The sequence below is a fragment of the Chelon labrosus genome, assembly GCF_963514085.1.
Source record: "Chelon labrosus genome assembly, chromosome: 17".
Lineage (NCBI taxonomy): Eukaryota > Metazoa > Chordata > Actinopteri > Mugiliformes > Mugilidae > Chelon > Chelon labrosus.
This window is the reverse complement of record NC_140350.1, coordinates 11718767-11744071: the sequence shown is the minus strand read 5'-3', so window position 1 is coordinate 11744071 and position 25305 is coordinate 11718767. Positions and strand designations below refer to the sequence as shown.

General features: G+C 44.1%; 1 protein-coding gene across 1 annotated transcript in view; it reads left to right on the top strand.

Moving 5' to 3' along the window:
• dchs1b (dachsous cadherin-related 1b) overlaps positions 1–21981 on the top strand; it is an 85149-nt gene extending 63168 nt beyond the window's left edge. Inside the window, exons 6-29 of the mRNA XM_084564896.1 lie at positions 1353–1584; positions 1886–2122; positions 2951–4012; positions 4149–4336; positions 4479–4575; positions 4670–4827; positions 6861–7301; positions 7416–7711; positions 7923–8038; positions 10596–10835; positions 11265–11390; positions 11468–11677; positions 12146–12402; positions 12486–12692; positions 12821–13217; positions 13348–13461; positions 13621–13832; positions 13963–14114; positions 14596–14726; positions 14896–15182; positions 15745–15886; positions 16012–16183; positions 16261–16670; positions 16760–21981. Of these exons, the coding sequence (XP_084421022.1) occupies positions 1353–1584; positions 1886–2122; positions 2951–4012; positions 4149–4336; positions 4479–4575; positions 4670–4827; positions 6861–7301; positions 7416–7711; positions 7923–8038; positions 10596–10835; positions 11265–11390; positions 11468–11677; positions 12146–12402; positions 12486–12692; positions 12821–13217; positions 13348–13461; positions 13621–13832; positions 13963–14114; positions 14596–14726; positions 14896–15182; positions 15745–15886; positions 16012–16183; positions 16261–16670; positions 16760–18813 (7938 nt within the window). The 3' untranslated portion in view covers positions 18814–21981. The remainder of the gene's footprint in view (positions 1–1352; positions 1585–1885; positions 2123–2950; positions 4013–4148; positions 4337–4478; positions 4576–4669; positions 4828–6860; positions 7302–7415; positions 7712–7922; positions 8039–10595; positions 10836–11264; positions 11391–11467; positions 11678–12145; positions 12403–12485; positions 12693–12820; positions 13218–13347; positions 13462–13620; positions 13833–13962; positions 14115–14595; positions 14727–14895; positions 15183–15744; positions 15887–16011; positions 16184–16260; positions 16671–16759) is intronic.
• Positions 21982–25305: the final 3324 nt, after the last annotated feature.

Genomic DNA, 25305 nt, shown 5'->3' with positions numbered 1-25305 from the left:
CACATACAACCCAACTGTCATTCAAAGCAGCGCCGCCCTTAATTATGCATAACCTTTATGTATTGTAAACAATTGAGATATGTTAGAAAATTGGCTTTAAACAGGTTTATTTCTGCTGTAAAGTTGAGTAATTTAACCTGGAGGTCTTCAGGGGTTGATTTACTTTAGGACTCAGTCTCAAGTGGACAGTCTTGGAACTGCAGTTTGGGGCGCTTCCACATTGACTTCATTTTCAGCCTGCATTCACCTCATTTGTTCATTTTTCAGATGTGTAAGTGACATCGATCTTTTCATCTAATGCTTAATTTATAATAGCGGCGATAGGAGACCAACAAGTCAAACTACACTAAAGTCAAACCACTAGTTCTGTTGCCTGAGGAGGAATGCTGTGCAGTATGTCATTTGATGTTGCGTTGCTTCATATGTAGTACTCCTTCTGATCAAAGCCCCAAAACTCAAATGAATCCGATCAAAGTGACATCCAGGACATGTTTTAGGAAGACGGCAGCATCCTGTGCTTACTCAGTGCCTCGGCAACAGAAACAGCATGGCAAAGTAATCAGAGAAGACAGTGGGAATGCCGGGAGGTAAAAAAGTAGGGAAACAGATCCAGTTAAAATGTTTCTGTTTAAATAAACTTTTACTAGATACCGATACCATTTTAGTTGAATATGATGCCTTACCTGACCACTCTCCACTCTTGGATCGTCCCAGTAGTCCCACATACATTCAAAGCATCAATAAATCACTATGAATGCACTGAAATAGGAGCTGAAAACTAAAAATAAGGTGCAATTAAGCATCCGTTCTCTTGAGTATCATTGAGTTTCATAATAAAAAATAGACACACAACCATATGTTATTAGTCACAGTAGTATTTGCGGCACATTCCCACATTCCCACATTCCCAGCTCGATCCAGCTGGTGTCTGTTCCCTTTGTCCCTGATTTTAATGGTCTCATAAAACTAAGCTCGCAGATACAGTGTAATGAGTGCAAACCCTGCTCCTCACTGACAGACGCATACAACGGTTGATTGGCTCCATATTTTAGGGATCTTCAGCAGACAAGTCATCCTTCTGTCTTCCTTTACATCTGTTCATCTTTACAGTGTGACATAAATCTACTGCCACGGATTATCAACATGAAAGTCCTGGACTGTCACTTTTCACCAAGGGATAAAAAACTAATTGTCTCTGTGGATATACCGTGGAGGATGTGATTTAACTACAACAGATAGTCTTATTTTAATTTAGCAGCCGTTCATCTCGATGGACTGGTCCGCAAAGGTCTGCGGTATCGTTACATCTTCGATGCCTTCTCATGGGATCTGTCGTTTTCTATTTTTTACAGGGGGGTCTGAGCTCGGTCGCCCGAGTGAGGGTCTCGGTGGTGGACATCAACGACAACCGTCCCACCTTCTACCCTGTCATGTACACAGTCAGTCTCAGCACCCACAGTGCCCCGGGAACCTCTGTCGTCAAGGTAACGGCCAATGATCCGGATTTTGGAGAAAATGGCAGGGTGACCTACCGCACTGTGCCGGGAGGAGGCTCCAACTTCTTCACCCTCAACAAGGACACAGGTGTGTTGTAGCGCGTTATGATAATATTCAGAACAAATACTGGAAACTACACATTTGGTCAAAACTGAGTCAGGAGCTCAGTTTGTCTTTTGGCCATGAACTTCATCATTAGATAAATATACTGATGGCATAGCTAGAAGAAATACTCTTTTTTTTTTATATACATTTGTTCAAACTTACAACTTTCTATTTGCTCTCTACCTTTGCAAGTCAGTTTTGCTAAATGATCTGTATAAGGGGTAACGTAAAACCAAAGAACGCGGAGTAATTTGTCTTTTCTGTTTCTTCTGTTCCGCTGCAGGTGTGATTTCTCTCTCCCGCTCGCTCCACGGCAAAGCCAACACGGTAATCTCCATGGTGATATCGGCTGAGGACGGCGGTGGTCTGACGGCGCCAGTCAACGCCAGGGTGAACGTGAGCGTGGTGGGAGGCTCGGTGGCGTCCCCCGTGTTCGAACAGGCGCAGTATTTTTTCACCGTGCCCGAGGACGTTCTCAGGGGGACGGCGGTGGGAGTGGTGCGTGCTGCCGCCAAAACAGGTAAAGACGTCTGTCTGTCCTCCGATTAAATGTTTCCTCGTCGTCCTGAGTCTGTTCCTTGTTTTGCCATTTCGGGCTTGCCTTTAGCGCTGATATGACTCAATGGTGAGAAACGGTTTCATGTGGCCTGCATGTTTCCATCTTTCTGACAAGTTCCAGGACAGAAATGCACTAATGGGCTGAGAGCGCATGATACCTTACCTCGCAGCATTTGAACATATACTGTAGCAACAAGAACCCACACTCCATGAAGAAATCACATCCATCACACAGCGTGGGCTTTCCCAGGGATTATTTTCACTGCTGCCAGACTTTTCCTTTCTCTCACTGTTGATGATGGAGACATGGATTTGGATGGGGATGTGATTGTGAGGGGGAGTCAAAATGATCAGTGGTGTAGTGGACAGATGTACATTTAACTCGTGCCTGTGTTGCTGTACGAGGCTGACAGTGAATCAAGACCCACTCTGAGTGAATCCACCACTTCATGAGTACACACAACATATAGCAGCCTCCTAAAAGGATATATGAATACCTGTAAATAATGTATTTGGCGATGGAAAGGGTAATCGGCGGTCATATGGACTAAATTTATAGTCTTTCAGGACCTTTTAGTGTCCAAATTCCAAATATTTGACGTGTTCTACTTCTCAAAAGATCCTTTTTGCTGCTTTTTTGTGTTTTATGTTATTGTAAGTGAAAAACCAAGCATTTGGAGGAATAGCTCATAATACTTTTGTCATGCTTTCTTCACTGTTTCCTGTCATTTTGTTGCTAAACTCTTAATTGTATTATTTATCGCCCTTTCTCTCTGTCTTCTATATTCAGGTGTCTCCAAGGGTATCTTCTACTCCATCTCTTCTGGAGACCCTGATGGTTACTTTACAGTGGACAGTGCCTCTGGAACCATTCGCACAGCGCTCCCTCTTGACCATGAGACCTGTTCCAGTCTTGACCTGGAGATCCAAGCACGCTTCGGCTCTCCTCCGGCGTACGGAACCAGTCGAGTGCGCATTACCATTTCAGACGTCAATGACAACGCCCCTACCTTCCTCCCTTCCTCGTCAGAGTCTCTGCTTTTACCTGAGATCACCAAAATGGGGACTGTTATCTACCGTATTCAGGCCTCTGACAAAGACTCTGGTCATAATGGTCAGCTCAGCTTTGACCTAGTCTCTGCTGGGGCCGCAGGCAGCGGTGGCCAGAGGACGTTCGGTGTTGACCGGGGCAGTGGGGAGGTACGTCTGATTGGGAGTCTGTCATATGAAAGTGTGCCACGCTATGACCTTCAGGTGGTTGCCAAGGATGGTGGAGCTCCTCAGCTCAGCTCCACCTTCACCCTTGTTGTGCACATCCAGGCACAAGATGCACAAGGCCCCAACTTTGACACCATGACTTATCGTGTGGAGCTACGAGAAAATACACCTCTCAACACACGATTCCTTCAAGTTCGAGCACTCAACAGAGAGTCTTCTGGGAATGGTGGAAGCTCCTCCTCATCAACTTCCTCCTCCTCTATTTCCTACCGCCTCAGGCCTGATGGAGATGCTGCCGGTTTTGGCATCATGCCAGATAGCGGCTGGCTTTTTGTCCGCAACTCTCTGGACCGAGAGGTCAAAGACATGTACCTCTTGACTGTCCTGGCCACGTCAGGCCCGGGAGGGATAGGGAGAACTGGCAGTGCCGCTGTCCGGGTGACAGTCACAGATGAGAACGATAATTCCCCACGACTGAGCCAGGAGAGGGTGTTCCTGGCTGTCAGAGAGAATCTCCTGGCGGGAACAGGCTTTGGCCGGGTGTCTGCTACGGACAGAGATGCAGGACTAAATGCTCGACTGACCTACAGGCTGCTTCACACTGACAGGCACTTCCAGATCAACTCACAAACAGGTACACTGGATGAGGATAAGTACTAATAGATAGCATCATTTCTCTTGAGGAATTAATGATTTGCGCTTTCTGATTTGAATTTGTGTTGGAATCACTCACTAACTCTCCCTTCCCTTCCCTCTCTTTTATGTTTTAGGCGAGATCAGCACCCGCCTTGCCCTGGACAGAGAGCAGCAGTCCAGCTATCAGCTTGTTGTTGTCGTACAGGATGGAGGTACGCCTCCTCGCAGCGCCACTGGTACTGCTCATATCACTGTGCTGGATGAGAATGACCACGCCCCCAGTTTCACTCATACCAGGCCGGACAGGGAGCTGCTTTTTCAGGTGAGAATGGAGGAAAATTAGATAGATATAGTAGAGAGATCTCCAACTGCTCTGGGACATAAGTATTATAGCTCAATGAGAATCCATCGATTCAGTCATCAATTCAAGAGACACTGAAATCAGTAACACTTCTTTGTTATAGGTGATGGAAGGTCTTCCATCTGGGACAGTCCTGGGGACAGTGACAGCTAAAGACCCAGACGAGGGAGAGAATGGGACCATATACTACTCTTTGTCCGGTGAGCATCATAATTGCGCTTCTACATATTTGATCTACCTGCTATTGTATTCACAGAGCCGTACATTGATAACCTTTTATCTCCACATACTCAGGCCCCAGAGCAGAACGTTTCTCCCTCCACCCAAACAGCGGCGAGCTTAGAACCGCTTCCCCTCAGAGATGGGCGGAGCGAGCCGAGTACGCCTTCACTGTGATTGCTGCTGACCACGGTACGCCAGGCCTCAGCTCCACCTGCCAGCTACGGATACAGGTAAGCGTGATCTCCACATTTTCAATATTCTCCTCCTCCTTTAACCTTCCCATTTGTTGTATTTTCAAAACTTTTTAAAGGCGCTTGGGGGGGTGTTAGACAAAATGCCAATCTGGTGACCAAACTGAAATCTGTCACATTACACTTTACCTCAGTTCTTTCACATTACTTCCTGTGATTAATTTCCTCAATCTGTGTGGAAAACGAGCAGTATAACTGTCAAAGGAATTGGAAAAGGAGGTAAATATGAGACGGAGGGAAACCAAACCCGTGCTTTTATAAACAAAAGAATCTATCCAATCTAGTGTGTGTTTCCTGATCCAAGGGTTATTGGGGTAACCAAAACCCATGGTGAGAAAGACCGAGCCGCAGGAGGGAGACGGTTTAGAGTGAGTTAATGTCCTGAACTTTCTGTAGGGGGGTCAGTCCTGCATATCAACATACGATATCGTGAATTCAACAGCAGGAAGAAGGAATGTCTGCCACCGAGGCATTTAGCCAGAGAAAGGGTGGTGGTTTGCTTTGACTGTGGAGCTTTGAGCTCTGTGTTTTTGTGAGATGTGATTTCAGAGAGGAAAAGGATGCTAATTACTGCGGGAGTGCTTGCTTTAGATTTCGCCCTGTGCGCCGCTTGTGCGACACTGAGATTAGACAGGGGGGGAAACAGGCACCTTGGAATCAAATGCTCCCAGATGAGATTTGATGAGAGCCAGCTGCATCAAATCACACAGAGAGAGAAAGGGAATACACCGCCGTACGGTAGCAGGCAGCAGTACTGTACATACACACATACACGCACGCATGCACGCTCATTGTAATGACACGTTCAAATGCCCGCATGAGGTCACATTTCCGAGTAATGATTTTGAGATAACATTTCACAAAACTGCGGGTAAAATCAGACTCCGGGATATTGTTGTACACAAAGTATTACAATGCACACATGAGCTGGCTTATAAAGAATAAAAGCATTGGAGAGAAAATGTTGAAATGGTTCAGTACAGTTGCTAGAAACGCTAGATAATTGAAATAGCTGCAAAGTAATTGGACAAATGACTATAAAAAATGGTAAGATTAATTCTGCCACTCAATCGTGTCGGCCCTTGCAAATATTTTCAACTTAAACACAGCTTGCAATCAATTATTAGTTGCTGCAACCCTGTAATGTAACAAAAATGAAAATTGTGTGCGCATTACATTACATTACATATGTAAATATATTATATCTGCAAATGCACACAGGGGCAGTCATAGAGTCTAAATAATGCAGATTATCCAAATCACTTTCGTCATTTTCTAGCTTCAGTCTATTCATTCCTGTTCAATAGAGACACAAGAAAAACGCAATTCTACGCAGCTCATCTTGGTAATAAATATTTTTTATATATGGGTGTTTTTTTGATGATGAAACCAGAGCTTGTTGAAATCTGCTCATGTTTGCTGTCTTCACTGCACTTTGATCTGCTCCAGAAGTGTCAAACCCTGCGGTGGTTCAAAGTGTCAAAGGCCCTCTGGCACTTATTTTTTTTTCCCCCCATTAGAACTCGACTGCGGGATGTGTGGCGTTTGCTTACAGTTTTCCCTGCCTTCCCACCTTTCATTGCTCTGTCACAGGTCACAAAGCTTGACTCTCCCGTTGAAACCAGAACGCTGCAGTGTCAAGATATTTGTTGGATGGATTTGTTGCATATAATGACTTCATGTATAATGAGAATGCCTGTGAGGGTTATTATAGCAATAACAACAAAACAGAAACAGACTACAGCCCAAGGCTGTGTTTAGGGATGGGCTGGGGTTGGAGCCATATACTGCACAATCTGCAAAACATCAAAAAACATCAGTAAAACATAAAGAACACCACTTGCCTTGATGCATTTCTTCTATTCTCTATTGATATAATACATCTGAAAGTTTGTTTTTCTCAGTTCAGGAACACATCCATGGATGGTGGAAAACTATGTGAGACTGCAATCAGACTCACCATTATTATGTTAATAACAACAAACATTTGACCCTAGTTTCCTTTCCTCCAGGTTCTCAGCTCCTCCAGGTCTGCCCCAAAGCCCAATGTTCTCTCTATGACCCTGAACACCGTCGAAGGAGTGGCTCCGGGCTCCATCATCGGTTCAGTCCGCCCTCTTGACCAGCAGGAACCTGATATACTGGAAGGCCAGGTGACCTATCTGGTAGTGGGAGGGACAGACCGGGATGGGACTTTCATGGTGGACCGGTTAAAGGGCGACGTGTACCTGGTGCGGGAGCTGGACTACGAGAAGGGGTCGAAGTACACGCTGCACGTAGAGGTGTCGGACTTCTCGCAGGCGTTTCCCAGCAGCCACATGGTGAAACTGGACATCAACGTGCAGGACAGCAATGACCATGCCCCCCAGTTCACAGAAGACCCTGTTACTATTGTGACCTCAGAGAGCACAGAGTCAGGGGCTTCCATATATACGTTCCAGGCTGTGGATCAGGTGAGAAAAACATAACCAACTAAACCAACCAGCCAAAACAGACCAACAACATGATCAAAAAATTTTTCAGGATGCATTTCCTTTTGTTGAATTCATCTGCTCTTTTTTACATAGGATGGCAGTGGACCCAACAGTGAGCTACATTATTCCATCGAGCACTGCTGGCCCGATTCCCCCGACCTCCTGACCCTCGACCCTTCCACCGGAGTCCTGACCCTGGGGCAGAAGTTAGACCGTGAGGCCACGCCGTCCCTCTACCTTGTGGTGCGAGCCACGGACCAGGCAGTGGATCCTTCTCAGAGGCGCTGGGGTTCAGTCACTGCTCGAGTGTTTGTGACAGACGAAAATGACAACGCTCCGGCCTTCACCTCTCCGTCTGCGGTCAGCGTCATGGAGGATCAGCCTGTAGGGTGAGTGTTTGTTTTCGAATACCTTCAGCTGCAGCTCAGCTATGGCTTTAACAGCTTTCAGTCTTCAGACCACAAACAAGAGGAACATCCAGGAAGCCTTTTAAATATCAAGTTTGCTTTCATGGTCCTGGCCTTTAAAAAAGCTACAGCATTAATAATGGTCTGGAGAGTTTGTTGTAACATAACATTTTTCCTGTGTCTTCACTGACAGATTTGTGATTCTGTACGTGATGGCTCGAGATGAAGATGAAGGAGAAAATGGCAGAGTCTCATACAGGATTCAGGCAGGCAACAGTGCTGGTCGTTTTAACCTGAACTCCAACACTGGTAAGCTAATCTTAAGAGTGAGACATAATATCTAAAAATATTGGATATGTTAATGGTTATATGTCAGGAGAAATGGAATTCCCCATAAATATTCAATTTACACAGCATCATGGGACAATTTGAGTAAAATTTATAATGTCTTGTGTTTACAATCTTGTGTTGAATGATTTAGCACAGCAGGATTAGGATATGGCCTTTTTTTTCCGTGGGATTTGATGATTGATAGATAATGAGCATCCCACCCATGGAAGCTGACTGGATGAACAAAACTTTCCAGAAGATCATAATTACGCACTGAATTGCTGTGACTATTTGGTCTTAACAGCTTTAACACTCATAACCTTCTTCACTGGAGGATCTATCAGTGCCTTTGAGCAGGGGTGTCCAAACCACGGCCCGCGGGCCTACTCCTACTTCTCCATAAAACAAGATTAATCAAAGAAGGTGCCGAACCTGATGAAACGAACAAACAAAAGTTAAGCAAATGGCAGCTAGACTGCAAGCTCTACAATCATGACAGTTGCCCCACATGGGAAACCCTTCTCAGACGATGACTTCATCTGGAACGTCCAAGTTCCCTAGATCCCAAACTGATCAGGTATCTGTGGGATGATCCACAGAGGCCCCTCCTCTCAACCCATATGACCCAAAGGACCCCATTAACAACATCCTGTTGGCAGACACCACAGGACACCCTCAGAAGGCCCATGTCCATTCTCTGATGAGTCAGAACTGTTTTGGAGGCACAAGGGAAACCTACACAATGTTAGGAAGGCGATGATATGCCTGATCGGTGTAAGTAACAATGAGTTAAAAATATATTTTCCACAGTATTCAGGTGTTAATAATTCAAATTACTTATTCGCATAACAGGCATGAAATATACACTTTTCCCAAGCATTATTTTCCTGAATTTATTTGCCAAAGTAGCCCAGCCCTTCAAATATTGTTCCGTACGTGGCCCTCAGCGAAAAAAGATTTGGACACCCCTGCCTTTACAGCAATATTTCACTTGAATAATGCATTGGTGTTCTTTCTTGGACGGATTTGTTCATGGGAACTGAGCTTTATTTGGGCTAGGGCTGTGGACAGCCCTTGATATCTTAGATATATGTTTATGAGTAATCTCTTCATCGCTGGAGCTGGGTGGTGCAGGCGTGCTCAGCTTTAGCTGGGATGGGATCAAGAACCGTAAGACAGACACTTAATGCAGCTTCCAGATGGAAGAAAAATCTTTACGTCATTACTGTCAAGTGTGCATTAACTGGAGTTGATTTCACTTCTGGTTTGTTTCTTGGACTGCGTGGTGTTAAGCTTGCGGTTAATAATAGCTGTAATAACGGATTAGCACGTATTGTGGAGACGTTTACCACACTGCCTGGCTAATGTGGGGGGTATCATTAGACTGATTACCGCTTAGAAATTATATGCCTGCCTTGCCAACTTTCCATTATTTCACAGTAGTGTTGCTTTACTGTTAGATGCATGAACCGCTTGAAAACTTGTTGAAGTAAAAAAATAAACCTATATTTAATTAACTGTATATTATATTCTATATCTGCTTGTTTTAGGACTATCGGACTAAATATTTATACATTTTTTATGGCTGAAACACTACAAATGAACATTTATTATGCAGATATTTCATACTTTATCATATGTTTGGTACCAGTACAACAAAACGGTAGAAAACAGATAGAGCAGACAGGAGCAGCAAGCCAGACCTCACAGAGACATCCAGCCTCACAAAACAGTCAACACACAATGAATGTTTGGCATGCAGTGGCATTTATAAATTACGAATGTCTCTCAGGCACTGCATGTCAGCTAAACTTGTACACTGCTGTGAAAATTACACACACGCATTTCATATTTCCTCTGACTTTGGCTGACCCTCCTTGTAGCCAGGGTGATGACAGTGCTGTGGGATACAGACATAAAAGGTAGGAGAGTAAGTGAAGCCAGAGCCTGTGCAGTGGAGGTCTGATTCACAGAGCCTATCTAAACCAGTGTGATTTACATAAAATACACATGCACGCATACTAGCTAATGCCCTGCAGATTTAAAGGTAAGCAGATACTCCAGTGTTGCACAGGGAGCGGGTAAAAACAACATCCAGTGGTAAGGTCAGGAGTCGGCTTGGGAGCTACATGGTTTGACGTAGTTGTGTGGCTTCTGTGTGTTTGCCTGCCTTGCAATAATCATACATGCATCTGATATAGCGCTGCAGTACGCTGATCGTTGAATGAAAGTTTAAAGTACTGGAAGTGAATAATAAAGTGGTCCTCCTGGTCAATGCTCCTACTGTGGAAAATCTCATAAAGAAAAGCTGTAGAGAATTTTGTTTTTACTAGGCCTCCAGGCATACAAATGCTGCCTTTTTCAGGTACAGAAAATTGGATGTTCACAGAAATAAACACCTACTCAGGCACCAAAACAGCTAGATACACAGTTAAAGACGAAAAAACACATAAAACATCGCGGAGTGATCTGGGAAAGTTTTAGAGAGTTCTTATTCACTCCTAACAATATATATGTATATATATTTGTCTTGCAGGCTCTCTGTCCATCCTTAAAGCCCTTGACCGGGAAGAGCAGGAAGTCTTCAATCTGACAATTGTGGCAGAGGACCAAGGGGTACCTCAGCTTTCCACCTCTCAGGTGTTGTGCGTGCAGGTGATTGATGTGAACGACGAAGCTCCCGTGTTCCAGCGAGCAGAGTTCGAGGCCCAGGTGATGGAAAACCGGGGCCCAGGAACCACAGTGTTGACAGTAACAGCCACTGACAGGGACCAAGGTTGGTTTAAAAGATTTCATTCAATATATACAACGTAAGTACAAAGAGCGGAAATTAGAGACAGAAAGTAAGAATCAAGATATGAGCACAAATAGAAAAGGTTCTGAATTTCTACGCGGAGAGAAACTGTAAAAAAGCAGAGCCAATTAGAAGGCAATGTAACTAAACAATGGAGAAACATAAATGGTTTTGAGAGACCAAATCTCTTTAAACCAAACCACAAGCACATGGTAATGAAAATGTGTGGTTACAGTCATCATCCAGAGCCCTGTATTTCTGGAGCTTTCATTAGGATTTGCTACCAGACCCATGCGGCCTTGGATTCATTAATATCATTGCTATTTAATGCCGCCTCGTTGCCAATTTCATAGTGTGCCCAGACTCTTGATTTATTTATTTTTTGGTCTTTTTGTGTGTGTCTCAATTCAGGTTCCAATGGCCTAATAACATATGGAGGCGTGACAGAGGAAGGCTTCGTCATCAACCCTGTCACGGGAGCCATCACCACCACAAGGGAACTGGACGCAGAGCTACAGAATCAATACACGCTCACAGGTACTACTTTGTCTATCAGTTTAAAATCATTTTTTGAGAACATCTCAACAATGTTAATAATTTCCTTTTCTTCTCAGTATATGCCCGTGACGGAGGGCTGCCTCCTAACTTTGCCAAGGCTGTTGTCCGCGTGGAGGTGCAGGATGTGAATGACAACGCCCCGATCTTTGCAAAGTCGTGGTACGAACTCGAAGTGCCGGAGAACCAGGCCCCTGTGGAGCTTTGCTTCCTCAAAGCCACAGACCCTGACTCTGGTCCTGGTGGAGAGCTGGAGTACAGAATCACTGGTGAGAAACAGCTTTTGTGTGTCTAACCCCAGTATTTTATTAGGCTGGATTTAAAGAGTCATTTAGTTCACCACAATTGCTGTAATTGCTGTTCCGGGGCGCGTCCACTGTGAAATTAACAATATCCTGAGGGAAATGTTAAATTTCCTTCATTTTTGTTGTTTTCTGAGCTGAAAATGGCCAAGTTTAAATTTAGAGAGTGGTGACAGATAACTGTAACGGACACCTGGAAACATTTTTAGTGCTATCTGAAGTTGTACTGACAGTGTGCAGGGTTTATTCTTGCTGAAGTAGCTTATTGCTTTTGGCTTGACTCTAAGTTCTGCACATGATCGTTTTTGACACTGTCTTATTAAAAGTATATATAAGTTCATACCTTGGCTTAAGCGCACAGTTTGCACAAATATCCGCCCTTTCTTGTCTTCCACATGAATCTGTAAGCATTTCTCCTCATCCTCTTCCCTGCAGCGGGAGACCCCGATGGAGATTTCCAACTCCACGCTAGCACAGGAGCCTTGTCCACATCACGCGGGCTTGACAGGGAGACAAGGGCAGAATACACTCTGGAGGTGGTGGCCACGGATCGAGGCAGCCCCGCTCTCAGCGCCACTGTCACAGTGGAAGTCAGAGTGATGGACGTCAATGACAACAGCCCTGTCTTCAGTAAAAGCAGCTACATGGTGGATGTGTCGGAGGATGCTGAACAGGGATCCCACGTTCTGGAGGTAATTAGAAATAAATTTTACGATGATTCAAAATACATGTTTGTCTTTTTCGAACATCTCACATACTCTTTTTCAATTTCCAGGTGACAGCCATAGATGCTGATGACGAACTAAATGGGAAGGTTCTGTATTTTCTCAGCCGGGAGGCACATGGAGCATTCACCGTGGATGACAAAACTGGTCGTATCACCACGTCAGCCCCCCTGGACCGGGAGAAACGGGCGTCATACAGCTTCCAGGTGTTTGCTGTTGACCTTTCACCAGCTGCACCCAGGAACACTTCTGCTCAGGTAAGTGGAGGCATCGAAGGTGTTCAGTTTTCTTATCGTTGAAGAAATTCCTTGAGTTTATGACTCGTGTTGGGTTTAGGAGGTTCTTGATTTGTGCTGATTTATAGAAATATATTTTCACGGTATAGGTAACAGTCACCATCCTAGACGTCAACGACAACACTCCCTTCTTCATCCAAGATCCGTTGGTCATCGAAGTGTCCAGCAGGCGTTCCCATCGAGTTTTAGCCACCATGAAGGCTGAGGACAAGGACTTTGGAGCCAACGGTTCTGTGTTTTATCGTTTCGCCGCCCCAGTGAAGGGCTTCAATATCAACTCCCTGACCGGGGAGATCCAGGCCACTGTGCCCCTGGGAGAGCTGACCCAGGCTCAGAGAACCCTGATAGTGGAGGCCATGGACCAGGGCAGCCCGGCTCAGTCTGCACAGGGGGTGGTGGTGATTTACGTGAAGGAGGAGGAGTACAATGGAATTCGCTTCTCTAGGAATGCTAGGGACGTCAGCATACAGGAGAATGCAGCAAAAGGTTGGACAGTATTGCTAGGAATTAAAAGAATTTAATCATTGGTTTTGCTCCTGTGTATACCTTTGTCAGTTCATCTGCTTTCACAATTAAATCTTTTTCAAATATCTATTAAAAAAAAAAAAAAATGCAGGCACAGCTGTGGCTCAGGCTCAGGCTCAACATCCAGATGGGACTCGTAACGATATCAGCTATAGCCTCTTCAGCGGGAACAGAAAGAAGGCCTTCAGCATCAGCTCTTCAACAGGTTAAATTCACATTGACATTTCTTTTTTAAAGAATATCTTCCACTGGATGTGTTAATGAGATGTTGATTCTCAAAAATACCGTATACACACCAAAACCAGTATCATAATCCTGTCCTGATCTTCTGTTTTTAATCCTCTTTTTTATGTATGTCCTGCAGGTGAAATCTGGGTTCAGAGCTCCAACGGCTTAGACTTTGAAGACACTCCCAGACTCCGTCTCGTCGTGAAGGCTGATACCGTGTCCTCCACATCATACATGGCTATTAACTTGATCCTGCAGGATGTCAATGACAACCTTCCCCGCTTCCAGCTGCAGAATTATGTGGCCTACATGAAAGAAGCACAAGGATATGAAATGCCAATCATACAGGTGCCCACGAGCGGAAAAACTGCTCTATATTGCAAAGTCATACAGGTATTTGGTTGGCTGGTTCCACTCAGGGTAAAAATAAATTAATTCTGCCTTTTTCCCCGTCCTCTCCTTCCCCTCCTTCTCCCAGGTGGTCGCTGAGGATGTGGATCAGGGCCAGAATGGTCAGGTGACCTATTCCATCCAATCATCAAGCATGAGCGGCCTGTTTAAGATCGACCCTGTGACAGGGAGCATCACCACTGCAGCCATCATGGACCGTGAGATCTTTACACAGACCAAGTGAGGACAGATCTGTTCTTTGACTAAATCACCATTTTACGTGGATGTTTTGAGAACTGATATCTATTTTTCATGTGCAATAAGTGTTCATGCAATGTGGTGTGCAAAAAGTCCATTATGTTTACATAGACGTAAACATAAGGAACAAATTAGACGTGGCATATTATGAATAATATTCACTCCGCCACGTTGTGTTTAGATAGCTGGTTAGGAAACTGACATAGTCTGTTTAAGTTATAAGCATCAGTGCAAACCAATATCTGCATGCCAGATGTATCAAAGCTGCATTTTCAAATTCTATAAAAGGGCTCTTGTTCACTAAAACATTTTTACTTTGTACATGTTGCTTTCAAAAATGTATAGAGTTACCAGTATACAAATAAAGTATACTCAGTAGATGCACATAATTTTCTCTGCAACTACAAATGTAATAAGAGAAACACCCTATTTTTCTGCCCCCCCCCCCCCCCCCCCCACACAGGCTCGTAGTTACAGCAACTGATAGAGGAAGTCCACGATTGGCTGGCTCAGCCACACTGACTGTGATCATTGTTGACCAGAATGACAACAGCCCCACCATTCCTTTACCCCAAGAAATCCGCATCCCAGAGAGTAAGTATTTACTTTTAAGGGAATTCTGGTTATGTGTCATATATATGTCACTCCACAGCAGATGCAATGTATTTACAAAACAAATCCTGCACAGTTAGGCTTCATGACTGTGCAGGATGCAATATAAAATGAAACTAATAGGTTTGTTTCTAAATGCTTTCTCTGGCAGATACTTTGATTGGCTCAGAGATCACTCTGGTGACAGGAAACGATGTCGACTCCAGTCCTGCCCTGTCCTACTCATTGCAGCTGGACCCAACAGCCTTAGGCAAGTTTGGGATTCACCGCTACAGTGGGGGCGTGTCACTCACCGCTCCTTTAGACTTTGAGGAGAAGACGTGGTACACTGTGACTGTCAGAGCCACAGACAGCCAGCACCAAACTGAGGCTAACATCACGATAGTGGTGGAGGATATTAACGACAATGCACCTGCATTCACCCAGGATCTCTATCAGGTAGGTTGGCATATGCCGTACCATAATTTTTATTGTGTTATTTGTGTTACTTTGTTTTAATGTTCGCTATAAATACAGTAGGGAAAGAAAGCACATATTTCCACCATACACTTGAGGAAACACAGAATTTGGGTTTAAATTTCTGGCGTATTCACACCTTGTAAAGTTTAATAGCAAAATAAATTCACTTCAGAGATTGTTCCTGTCCAGCAGACTATTTTGAAAATGCTCTCTTGGATGTGACATACACTGTAAAAACACACAAGTACATTCCCAACTTGTGGCTAGTGAGGGCGATAAAAGTTAACTACCTAACATTGACTGGGGAGAAGTTGTGGAGATGAGCGTATATAATATTTACTGCTACATCTCAGGAAATGATCTCAGCATTCACTCACACAGGAAAAACAGGAACTACATTATAAAATGCAAACTCCCCTCAGAGTGTAGTGAGTCCTGACCTCCGTGCCGCAAGTTTGGGAATTTTATCACACGTTTTATGTGACCACTTGATGCCTGTTTTGTTTCTTTTGTCCTCATGCTCGGTATTTTTTCCCTCCAGATTACTCTGCCTGAGCACACGCCACCAGGAAGTGCGGTTATCACAGTAACAGCAACTGACAGGGACTCTGGAGAGAATGGAAGGATCACCTACAGGGTGATTTCATCAACACAGGAGGGTTTCTACATTGACCCCACCAATGGTAAATAACACTTGGCTTCTTCTTGAAATATTTTCATGTACTGGACAGTTTTAAATGAAAGTAAGATTTATCACATGTTGAAAGAAACATTTTGACTGAATCCATGTCATTGCTTCTGTATCCAGGAACACTGTTCATCAATCACAGAGCTGAGTTTGACCCAGAGCGTCCGTCTGTCAGTATTGTCATTGAAGCTCGCGATGGAGGCTCGCCTCCACTCTCCTCTCTTACTACAGTGCAGGTTCAAATCTCTGATGTCAATGACAACGCTCCCGTGTTTCACCAATCAGATTACAGGTCAGTTCATAGAGTTTTTATGTATTTCAGTGTAACTTCAACAGCTGTCCTTACAAGCCTACTGTTCCGTCTTGCAGGGCTACAGTTTCTGAGGACACCATCCCAGGGTCAACAGTTTTGACTTTTGAGGCATTTGACAGCGACCTCTCTCGAGAAAACTGCGGCTTTGACTTTGCTATCGCCAACGGGAATGAAGGAAACGCTTTCCAGATTGAAAGCAGTGTGAGGTTCCTGGAGGGACGGGGCTTCCAGACAGTTGGGACTCTACTGTTGGCCGAGGGGCTTGACTTTGAAACCAAGCCACTGTACAACCTTACCGTGGTGGTGTCAGACCGTGGTGTGCCCCAGAGAAGCTCTAGTGTTGTTGCGGTAATAACCATTGCCGATGTGAACGATAACCCTCCAGTGTTCAGCAGGGCAGAATATACTGTGTCATTAAGTGAGGGAGCTGCTGCTGGGACTGAGATCATACGGCTGACTGCTACAGGTGAGCAAATATCTTCTTTTTTATCTGTAATTTCTGACTATGTCTTACAGTTAATTCAATGTACTTCATTGTCATCTTTTTTTCTACAGACTCTGACTCAACTCCCAATGCTGAAGTCCAGTATACTATCAGCTCTGGTGATGAGGTGAACCTTTTTACCATGGACCAGTGGACTGGAGCCTTGCGACTCCAGCGAGCACTTGATCGGGAGCACCAGTCCACCCATATTATCATTATTCAAGCCACAGATGGACAGGGTCACTTCGCGCTAGCTCCTGTCATCGTTGAGGTCAAAGATGTAAATGATAATCATCCATTCTTTCCCGTTGAAGTCCTGACCGCCAGCATCAGAGAAAACCAACCAGCAAACTCAGCTGTTACTGTTCTACATGCCATAGACCACGACACAGGGGTTTTTGGACAGCTGAAGTATTTCATGGTTGAGCGGTCTGGGGCAGGAAAAGATAGCTTTGCCGTGGACCACAATTCAGGAGAAATCAGAAGCAAAATCCCATTTGACTTTGAAAAGATCAACTCCTTCAATTTTGTAGCTATGGCAGTAGATTCAGGAAACCATTCAGCCACTGTGACTGTACAGGTGTTTGTCACGGGTGAGGATGAATATGACCCACTCTTCACATCCTCTGATTTTTCCTTTGAAGTCCCAGAGGGAGCCAAGAAAGGCCAGAGCATCGGCCAAGTCCAAGCAAACGATGAGGATGGAGGGGTCGATGGTATCATTCTCTATTCTCTTACCTCCAGCTCTCCGTATTTTGATGTCAACAAAACCACTGGGGTGATTTTCCTCAAGTTGGACAGTTCAGGCAGCAGCAGTAGTAGTAGTAGCGGTTCAGGACGGAATAAACGAGAAACCAGGTTAATGACCCTGGATGTGAAAGCTCACAGTCCTCTAGATACGTCCCGTACCACTACAGCCCAAGTATCCATTGATGTCTCAAACACCAACTTTGGCCTAGCTGCTGATGTCAACATCCTGCTTGTTAGCATAATTGCAGTGTCTCTTGGTTTTATCGTATTGCTTGTGGTAATGGCCGTTGTGGTGTTCCTGGTCAAGTCACGCAGAAGGAAGAAGGCTCAGGATGCAGGAAATAGAACTGTTACCTCAGGAACTGCCTTGCAGAAACTGGATGATTGCAGCTCAGGACCAGGAGGCGACAGGATCTACCACCAGGCCCTACCAGGCTATGCTGGCGATCAGGGTGGGGCCGGTGGTGGTCCCTACACTAGAGGAGGCTCACTGGATCCTTCTCACTCCAGTGGGAGGGGATCAGCGGAGGCAGCAGAGGATGATGAGATCAGGATGATAAACGAGTATCCTCGCGTCGCCTCCATCACCTCTTCCATGCAGGAGCACATCTCAGCCAGAGGACCAGACTCTGGAATCCAACAGGATGCTGACCAGCTCTCTGATATTTCCTGTGAGCCTGCTGCTTTGGAGGGCAGCACCTGGTTCAAAGGGAAGAAACTGGGAGGCAGTCTCAGTGGGACCTTGCTCTCTGGCCAACTCCCGGTCTATAGGGACGAGGGAGGTGGTTACCTCGGAGTAGGCCGTGGTCTCAACATTTCCCTCCCCAAGGATTATGCATTCCCTGAGGATGGTAAACCTTCTGTGGATGGTTCCCTCACAGCTATTGTTGCCAGTGATGAGGAGCTTCGTGGTAGCTATAACTGGGATTACCTTCTCAACTGGTGCCCTCAGTTCCAACCTCTCGCTAATGTCTTCACAGAGATTGCCAGGCTGAAAGATGAAACTGCTCAGCAGAGCCAGAACCCTCGCCAGCCATTCCACCCCAAGCCCAAAATTGATCCCAAGCCTAGAATTGACCCTCCACCGCTCATCACATCAGTGGCCCATCCAGGGGCCATGTCAGTTCCCCCAAAAGTCCCAGTGATTGGGCGGACATTCCCTCACTTGGCTTCGCTCCGCAGGTCCCCTATCAGTCACGAGGGGTCCATTTCATCAGCAGCAATGTCCCCAAGCTTCTCCCCTTCTCTGTCCCCTTTGGCAGCTCGATCTCCAGCTGTTTCTCCATTTGGAGTCAATCAAGGGCCCTCAGCGTCCATGATCAGCACCAGGGAGCCCTCATTGGACCAGAGTCCAGATCATGAGATGAGAATATGATTGAAAAAATGACAAAAATATTTAAGGAGGAACTAAGACTGACATCTCAAACAAAGCACGATAGACCATCCTTTTTGATGTTCTCTGGCATGGAACAAAGGAAGTCAATTGGAAGTCAATTGTACTGTCATTCTCAGAAATCATGGTCTTTATCATAAGAAGGACGGTGTTACAAATGCCCAGATAGATGCACTTGTTTCAAAAGCTCAACCATGTGAATTATGGGCAATAAACACCCACAAAAACCTACTTAACGTACTCTGGGTAGAATATTTGAATTCTTGCTCCCACTGGTCGGCAGCGTTGCAAGAAAACACAGAAGTGTGTGTGCCTGATTTAACAGGAGCTGCCCACCCTTCCATTTTCACAGTGACGCAGGTCTCCATGAACTGATCAGGGGTAAGAGGTGAACTGACCTCTTCATGGGAATGTGCACTTACCATGCCCTTCAGTCAGAGATCCCTTAGTGTGTAGATAGATGTGTAGTTTTCGTGTTACCTCGCTGGCTGGCCAGAGAGCAAAGGACCTCGTCCCTCTCTTTGTGTCCGTGGACATTTTTACACTTCAGTATTAAACTCAGCTAGCGGCTATTTTTGAAATGGCCTCTGGACACGTCGTGAATCCCATGGACAGATAAACAATGTGCATTCACGAAGACAGATTCATTGAATTGCCAATGCATCACAAAGTGGCGGAGCAATGGGGATTAATGTTTTTTCTCACAATTCAGATGACACTTCTTTTGATTTTACTTTTATTTTTATATTTTTATATAAATTTATGATTTCAGATCCATTATTCCACATTGAGAGGTTTTTGTTTTTTGTGTGTATTGCGTATATGTATATTTGTATGTATGCAGGTTATGCTATGTATACTGTGCGTGTCTCCTAGGCTTTTTAGAGACTCTTGTGACAGTTCGGATGTGTGTGAGAGGCAGACGTTTGTGTTTTTACTATTATTTATATGAAAAGAGGACTTTCTGCCACAGTTTGACAGTAGGAAACCAAACGCAGCTCACTCTGTGCTGTGTTGCTACCTTAAGATTTTTTTTTTTTTTTTTTGTCAAATTGTTGATCAACCCAAATCCAAAACGGGCAACTGGATCTGATTTCTCAATCTAAAAGCCTGCTTCTCCAGCAGTCCAGCACTCTGTTGTGGTGTACACACAGGCACAACAGCACATTCCCTTTGTTATTCAGGGACAACTGAATTTGCTGATCACCTCTGTGTCTTTGAAAGAAAGTGCTTCCTAAAGTCAGTTACATCCGTCATTTACTTGCATTTTTACTGTGAAGTTGTTCCTCTCAGCACAATGGAAATAAGAAGCAAGGTCCAAGCTGAGATTCGCATTGGAAAGCGGCTTAACTTTGACAATTGTAGCACATGAGCCAGACAAGTGGGAAGCAAAAGCCTATATGCATGATAGATGAATGTACAAGGATTTAGCAACCAGTGCAGTATTTATATGTACTGTAGGATTTCTGTGATTCATGCATCAATATTTCCAGCGACATGATGAGGTGTTTTCAGGTTGCATATGTCTAACTCATCTGCACCTTCTTTATTTCCTCTCACTGTCTAGAATCACTTTTACCAACACATTATTGCAGCGAGAGGCCAACGGCTTTACGAGCATCTTTCTTGTTCTTTGGTGTATTTATCATGCGGGCCTGTTTTTAATCTTCTAAATTGCAGTGATTGGATGTCCTCTTGTTTTCAAGAAATGGCTGCTACCTCTGTTCTTAGTTCAACATTACCGTACAAACCGCCTCATGCAAGGCTGGCACTGGTTCAGCTAAAAGCTACTCATGCCATGAGCCAAACTCCAGCACAACATGCTGTCTCAGAAACATTTCTGTGTCGGAGAACCTTGACTTGTCTGCCAGTGACTGATCAGTGGAGCAATGACGGGAAGAAAAAAAAGGAGCTGTACATGTATTTAAAGCAAATAATAAATTCCTACTGATCTCTTTTGACAAACTGGATTCAGACTTCATCTTTTTTTGATTTCAAACCAAGACTTCACGAGAAGAGCTGAGAACTAATTAAAGTTTAACCGTGTTCCAAGTGATCTGGGCTGCAAATATTAACTTTGAAGAGCGGGGAGGTCGGAAACATTTTGAACCATGCACATACAACTTAACGCCACCCTGAAATAGTCGCAGAAACTCTAGCCAAACTCCAGTCAGTTATTCCAGCTCATATAAAGGCATATGATGTTGATATAGCTGAATAATTATAAAATGTTTATTTCATATGGATAGACATGTTTGCATAGCTGCTGGGGATTTCTGCCTCATTTGGTCATCACGTATAGCCATTTTGACAAGGTGCAAGAGAAAGAGCCAGAGACAGAAGCGCCTGTAGCGTAAATTAGATTGTTTTCTCTCATGAAATGAAAGGTGATGATGAATTGCACAAACACTCTTCTATTTTTAATCATTTTACGATTGAGTGTACTGGTCACAGGGATGGTCCATACATTCATCCTATATTATACAGACAACTACATAGCAAAAACATATTACCTAAACTATAGACTTCACTGTGGACGAACCATCTTGCTGCCCTGGTTTTCACATTTACCTCCACACACAGCTGTGTTTACAGCCTGCTGTCCCACAACTGCTTTTGCAGCCTACCCCTTCACTAACGGGGGCTACTACACAGTGACACACATGGCCCACAACAATCTCCCCAGCTGATACTGGCTCAGATCCAGCTCCTGAAGGCACATACTTTGCAGGGGTTTTAAAATCTGGGAGAAATCTGTCTGGAACAGAAGTATATCCCCTGGAGAAGATGTAAGCCCTGTATGGAATCCTTGGTGCGCTGTGATATTTGTGTCTGTGTTTTGTTATAAAGCAACGGTCTGAGAAAGAGCGGTGATACCAGAAAGGCACACTAAAGCCCCATTCACCCCACTCATTCTTGAAGTAACAGTCATCCACAACTAAAAGCCCATGTCTTATTGAATGAATATTAATTTAACAAAACAAGTGCAGCCAAAACTCCTGAATATCCACTTGCTCGTCTGCACTCACTCTTGTTTATTTGCTTTTCAACTTGACTAAACCCTCTCAAAGCCTATCCAGAGCTGAATGATTTACAAAGACAATTTTATCTGATTTAATTTTGCATGACATGCATGAGATACAGCACATTAAAGACAAGTTAAGATCATTTAACAGCTTTTAGTATTACAACAGTATAAGCAACCCATGAGTTGCATTTTAATTTCTTGGTTAGTACTAAAAAAACCTTTTAGAAGAGAGGTGAAATGTCTCCAAGAAACAAAAATAATAATAAGTCCTGTTGCTTTTTGTTCAAGTGCTTAGGATTACCGTGAACTGGATGACTGAAAATCTACACATAAATGTAACTCTCAATTGTTGAGAAAGTGTAATTTTCACTGACAGCTTTTGGAATTTAATTGTAATTGCCAGAAAATGCACCGCAAGTGTTTGGAAGAGAAGTGAAGTCTTTGGAGAAAAGGCACTTTGATAAATCTTACTCTCCTCAAACGCTGCATTCCAAGAAAGTACACCCTGTTAAAGACTATTTTCTTTCCAGCAGCTGCACTCTCCGGGAACGAGGCCTGCGAACATCGTATTAGACTTGGCCCACGCCGCAGTTAGCGTCCAGGTGCTTTTTCATTCTGGCTTTGATCAGTTCAGCTTTATTAAACAATGAATCAGTACGCGTACATGAATGTGCGGCCGCTTAAAAGACGAAATGTGCACGTGTCTGTTAAGCATGAAGTATTGTGTACCACCAAAGAAACGCATCGCTGCTCTCCACCAGTTGATACAGTAGTCGTGAATGTAGGTCAGTGCAGACAGAAAACAACATGGAAAAAAGGAGCGCAGCAATAGGAGCTCTGAGAGTAATGAGCCACAAAAGGATCTTTTAACGGAGCTCGAGGTGCTGCGGGGATTTCAAACTGTAAAAGATTCCACAAAGACGTATTCACGAAGAAATAAATGTAGCCTTACAGTGTTAGATTGCATTGTAAAAAAACAGAAAGGCATCCAAATGGTATTAATGATTTTGCCTTCCGCTGAATTCCTCTTAACTACGTGTTTTCGTAGCCCACTGATTTCTATTTCATAAACTTTATTATTGATACATCTCGGTATGATATGAATAAAACTGGAATGTTTGAGGATATCGCCAGCATTAACACCTGATGTATTTTCTTATTTCCTCACGACAATCAGGCTACACGTTGCGTGGCAAAATATTTTAAGGGGCGCAGATTGTTTCACTTGAAGTTCAGTATACTTGTCAAAATATTCTCATCTGGAGATGTGGAAAAGACCTGCTGTAGAACTTGTCCGCTTGGATAACAGACAACTATTTCAAATTTTAAATGTGATTAAAAATAAATGTAATTTTAAAACGATCTGGAGCTGAAGCAAAGCAAGTGGAGGTGTGTTATTTGAAATACTACTGCTGCCTGGTCCAAGTAAGCGTCTTGGCCTGCAAAGGCTTCATTCACAACAACATCAGGACACTGTTCGTCATTTTGCATTTCGCTTCAGTCAAATATGGACATTTCCACGTGAGGTCAGACAAATAACTCCAATCAATTTGCCCCGAAATCTCTTTGAACGGATTCCCGGAACAACAAAGATGAATTGTGGAAGTTGGCTAACTCATCTTTTGTTCCGAGCTCAGGTCAGCCCCAGTGAATCTTCTCTTGTTCTCTGCCGTCTCCCTCCCAGGAAATCACCACGAACGCATACATCCTTTCATGCCGTGACATTCAAAAGGTTCTCAGGAAAACCCAGCGTGACGAGAATCAGCTTCAAGCTGTTTATCAGTTGTTTGCTCTGTAGGCAAAGGAAAAGCTTCTTGCCGCTGCTTGGGAAATGCGTATTTATGTGTTCTGCACATACCATATGTGTTTTCTCACAGCGTAAAGGTCAACAACCAAATTACCAAAAAGTTACTTTAAGTACTAACAGAGTTAATTTCTGCCTCCATTTTACGCTGTGCCACTTGCATGACTAACAGGATTTGCAGAGGAAAAACAGTCACTGGGCCTATTTGGCTCTTGGCCTCGAGAATTGCTATTTATAGTGAGTTTCCACTTTTTTTTGTGCGTGGCGTCAAGTGGAGGAAAAATGACAGGAGAAAGGAGCCAGCTGAGTCAGTGCGAGCCTGGTTCTCATTTGTGCTGACCTCGTGTTACAGGACTCCCTCACTAGTGTCACTCATACTTCGCACTGCAGGGGAGAGGAGAGTGAGATGCAGGGGAGGAAAGGGAGGAGAGAGATGACAAGTGAGACTGTCAAGAGGAAAACAAAGCACCGCAGTACCTGCCTGGACGCAGAAACGGAGTCAGACTTTGTGTTACCGAGCCAAGATGCTTGAACTCTGCTGCACTGTTAATTAGTGAGAAATTACAAGAAACGTAAGGAATAACCCCTCGGAGACTTTGGGGCCGTTTTTAAACTCCATTTTGAGTGAGTGTTTCATGCACTTTGTTTGTACATTATTAAAAATAGCCCCATTAATCAGATTTGTTAAATGTTAAAAAAATAAACCGTTCTCTGGACCGCGGTGCGGAGCAATCAGTCAGCGAAGAAAAGAATGAAAGCATAAAAAAGATTCAATGTGCTGTTAAAAAAATAAAATAAATAAAAAAAAGATTCTCATCTCCCCACAACCCCTGATGTTTCCTCGCGAGCGTGTGCAGGTGTCAGAGATTCCCGCGAGGGCCCAAACGTTTCAGTTTATGGTCGGTCCATCAATCTGTTGGCTTTCCGAAGGCTGTAAGCACCAAGGACAAAACACGAGTTATGAACTAAACTGTTCCAAGAACTGTTAAGTCTCTTAAGTTTACGCTGAGACTAGCGTCCAACATTTTGTTAGTTTCTTTACCTCGCGTTCCAGGATACGTTTATAGAAATCATATACACATTAACAGAATAATAACATTTCTAATTGAACAACATATAAGGAAAATGGATCAGAAGTTTAGACTTTTGCCAGTTCAGAATTTGCCAGAACAGTAGACAATTACATTCACCATTCATCTTATTACTTGTGTCATGTTTTGGAATTTGGAGTGTTTTCTGTGACACTGTTTGGTTTTTCCTTGTGTTTCCTGTTCCTCTGTTGTAAAGTTCTTCCTTGGTGTTTCTTGTTTCGTGTTACTTCCTGTTTTTTCCCCACTTTGATTGTTGGATTGGTTTCTCCTTTCGTGTTCCGCCCCCATTAGTTTCACCTTTGTCTCGTTAACCCCTCTGCCCACGTGTGCGTGTATATATAGTCCTGCCTTTCCCTTTGTTCTCTGTCAAATCATCTGCTATGTTTCCCCTGTTCTGTGGTGTTTGTCTCACGCTTCCTCGTGTTCCTGTGTTTCCCGTCTTGGTTCTGGTACTTGTTCTTGGAGTAGTGTTTTTGGATTACTCTGCCTCGCAGCTGCAGAGCCTCTCGTTCCCTGGATTTTGAGTTTCTATTAAAATCATTTTCCTTCCT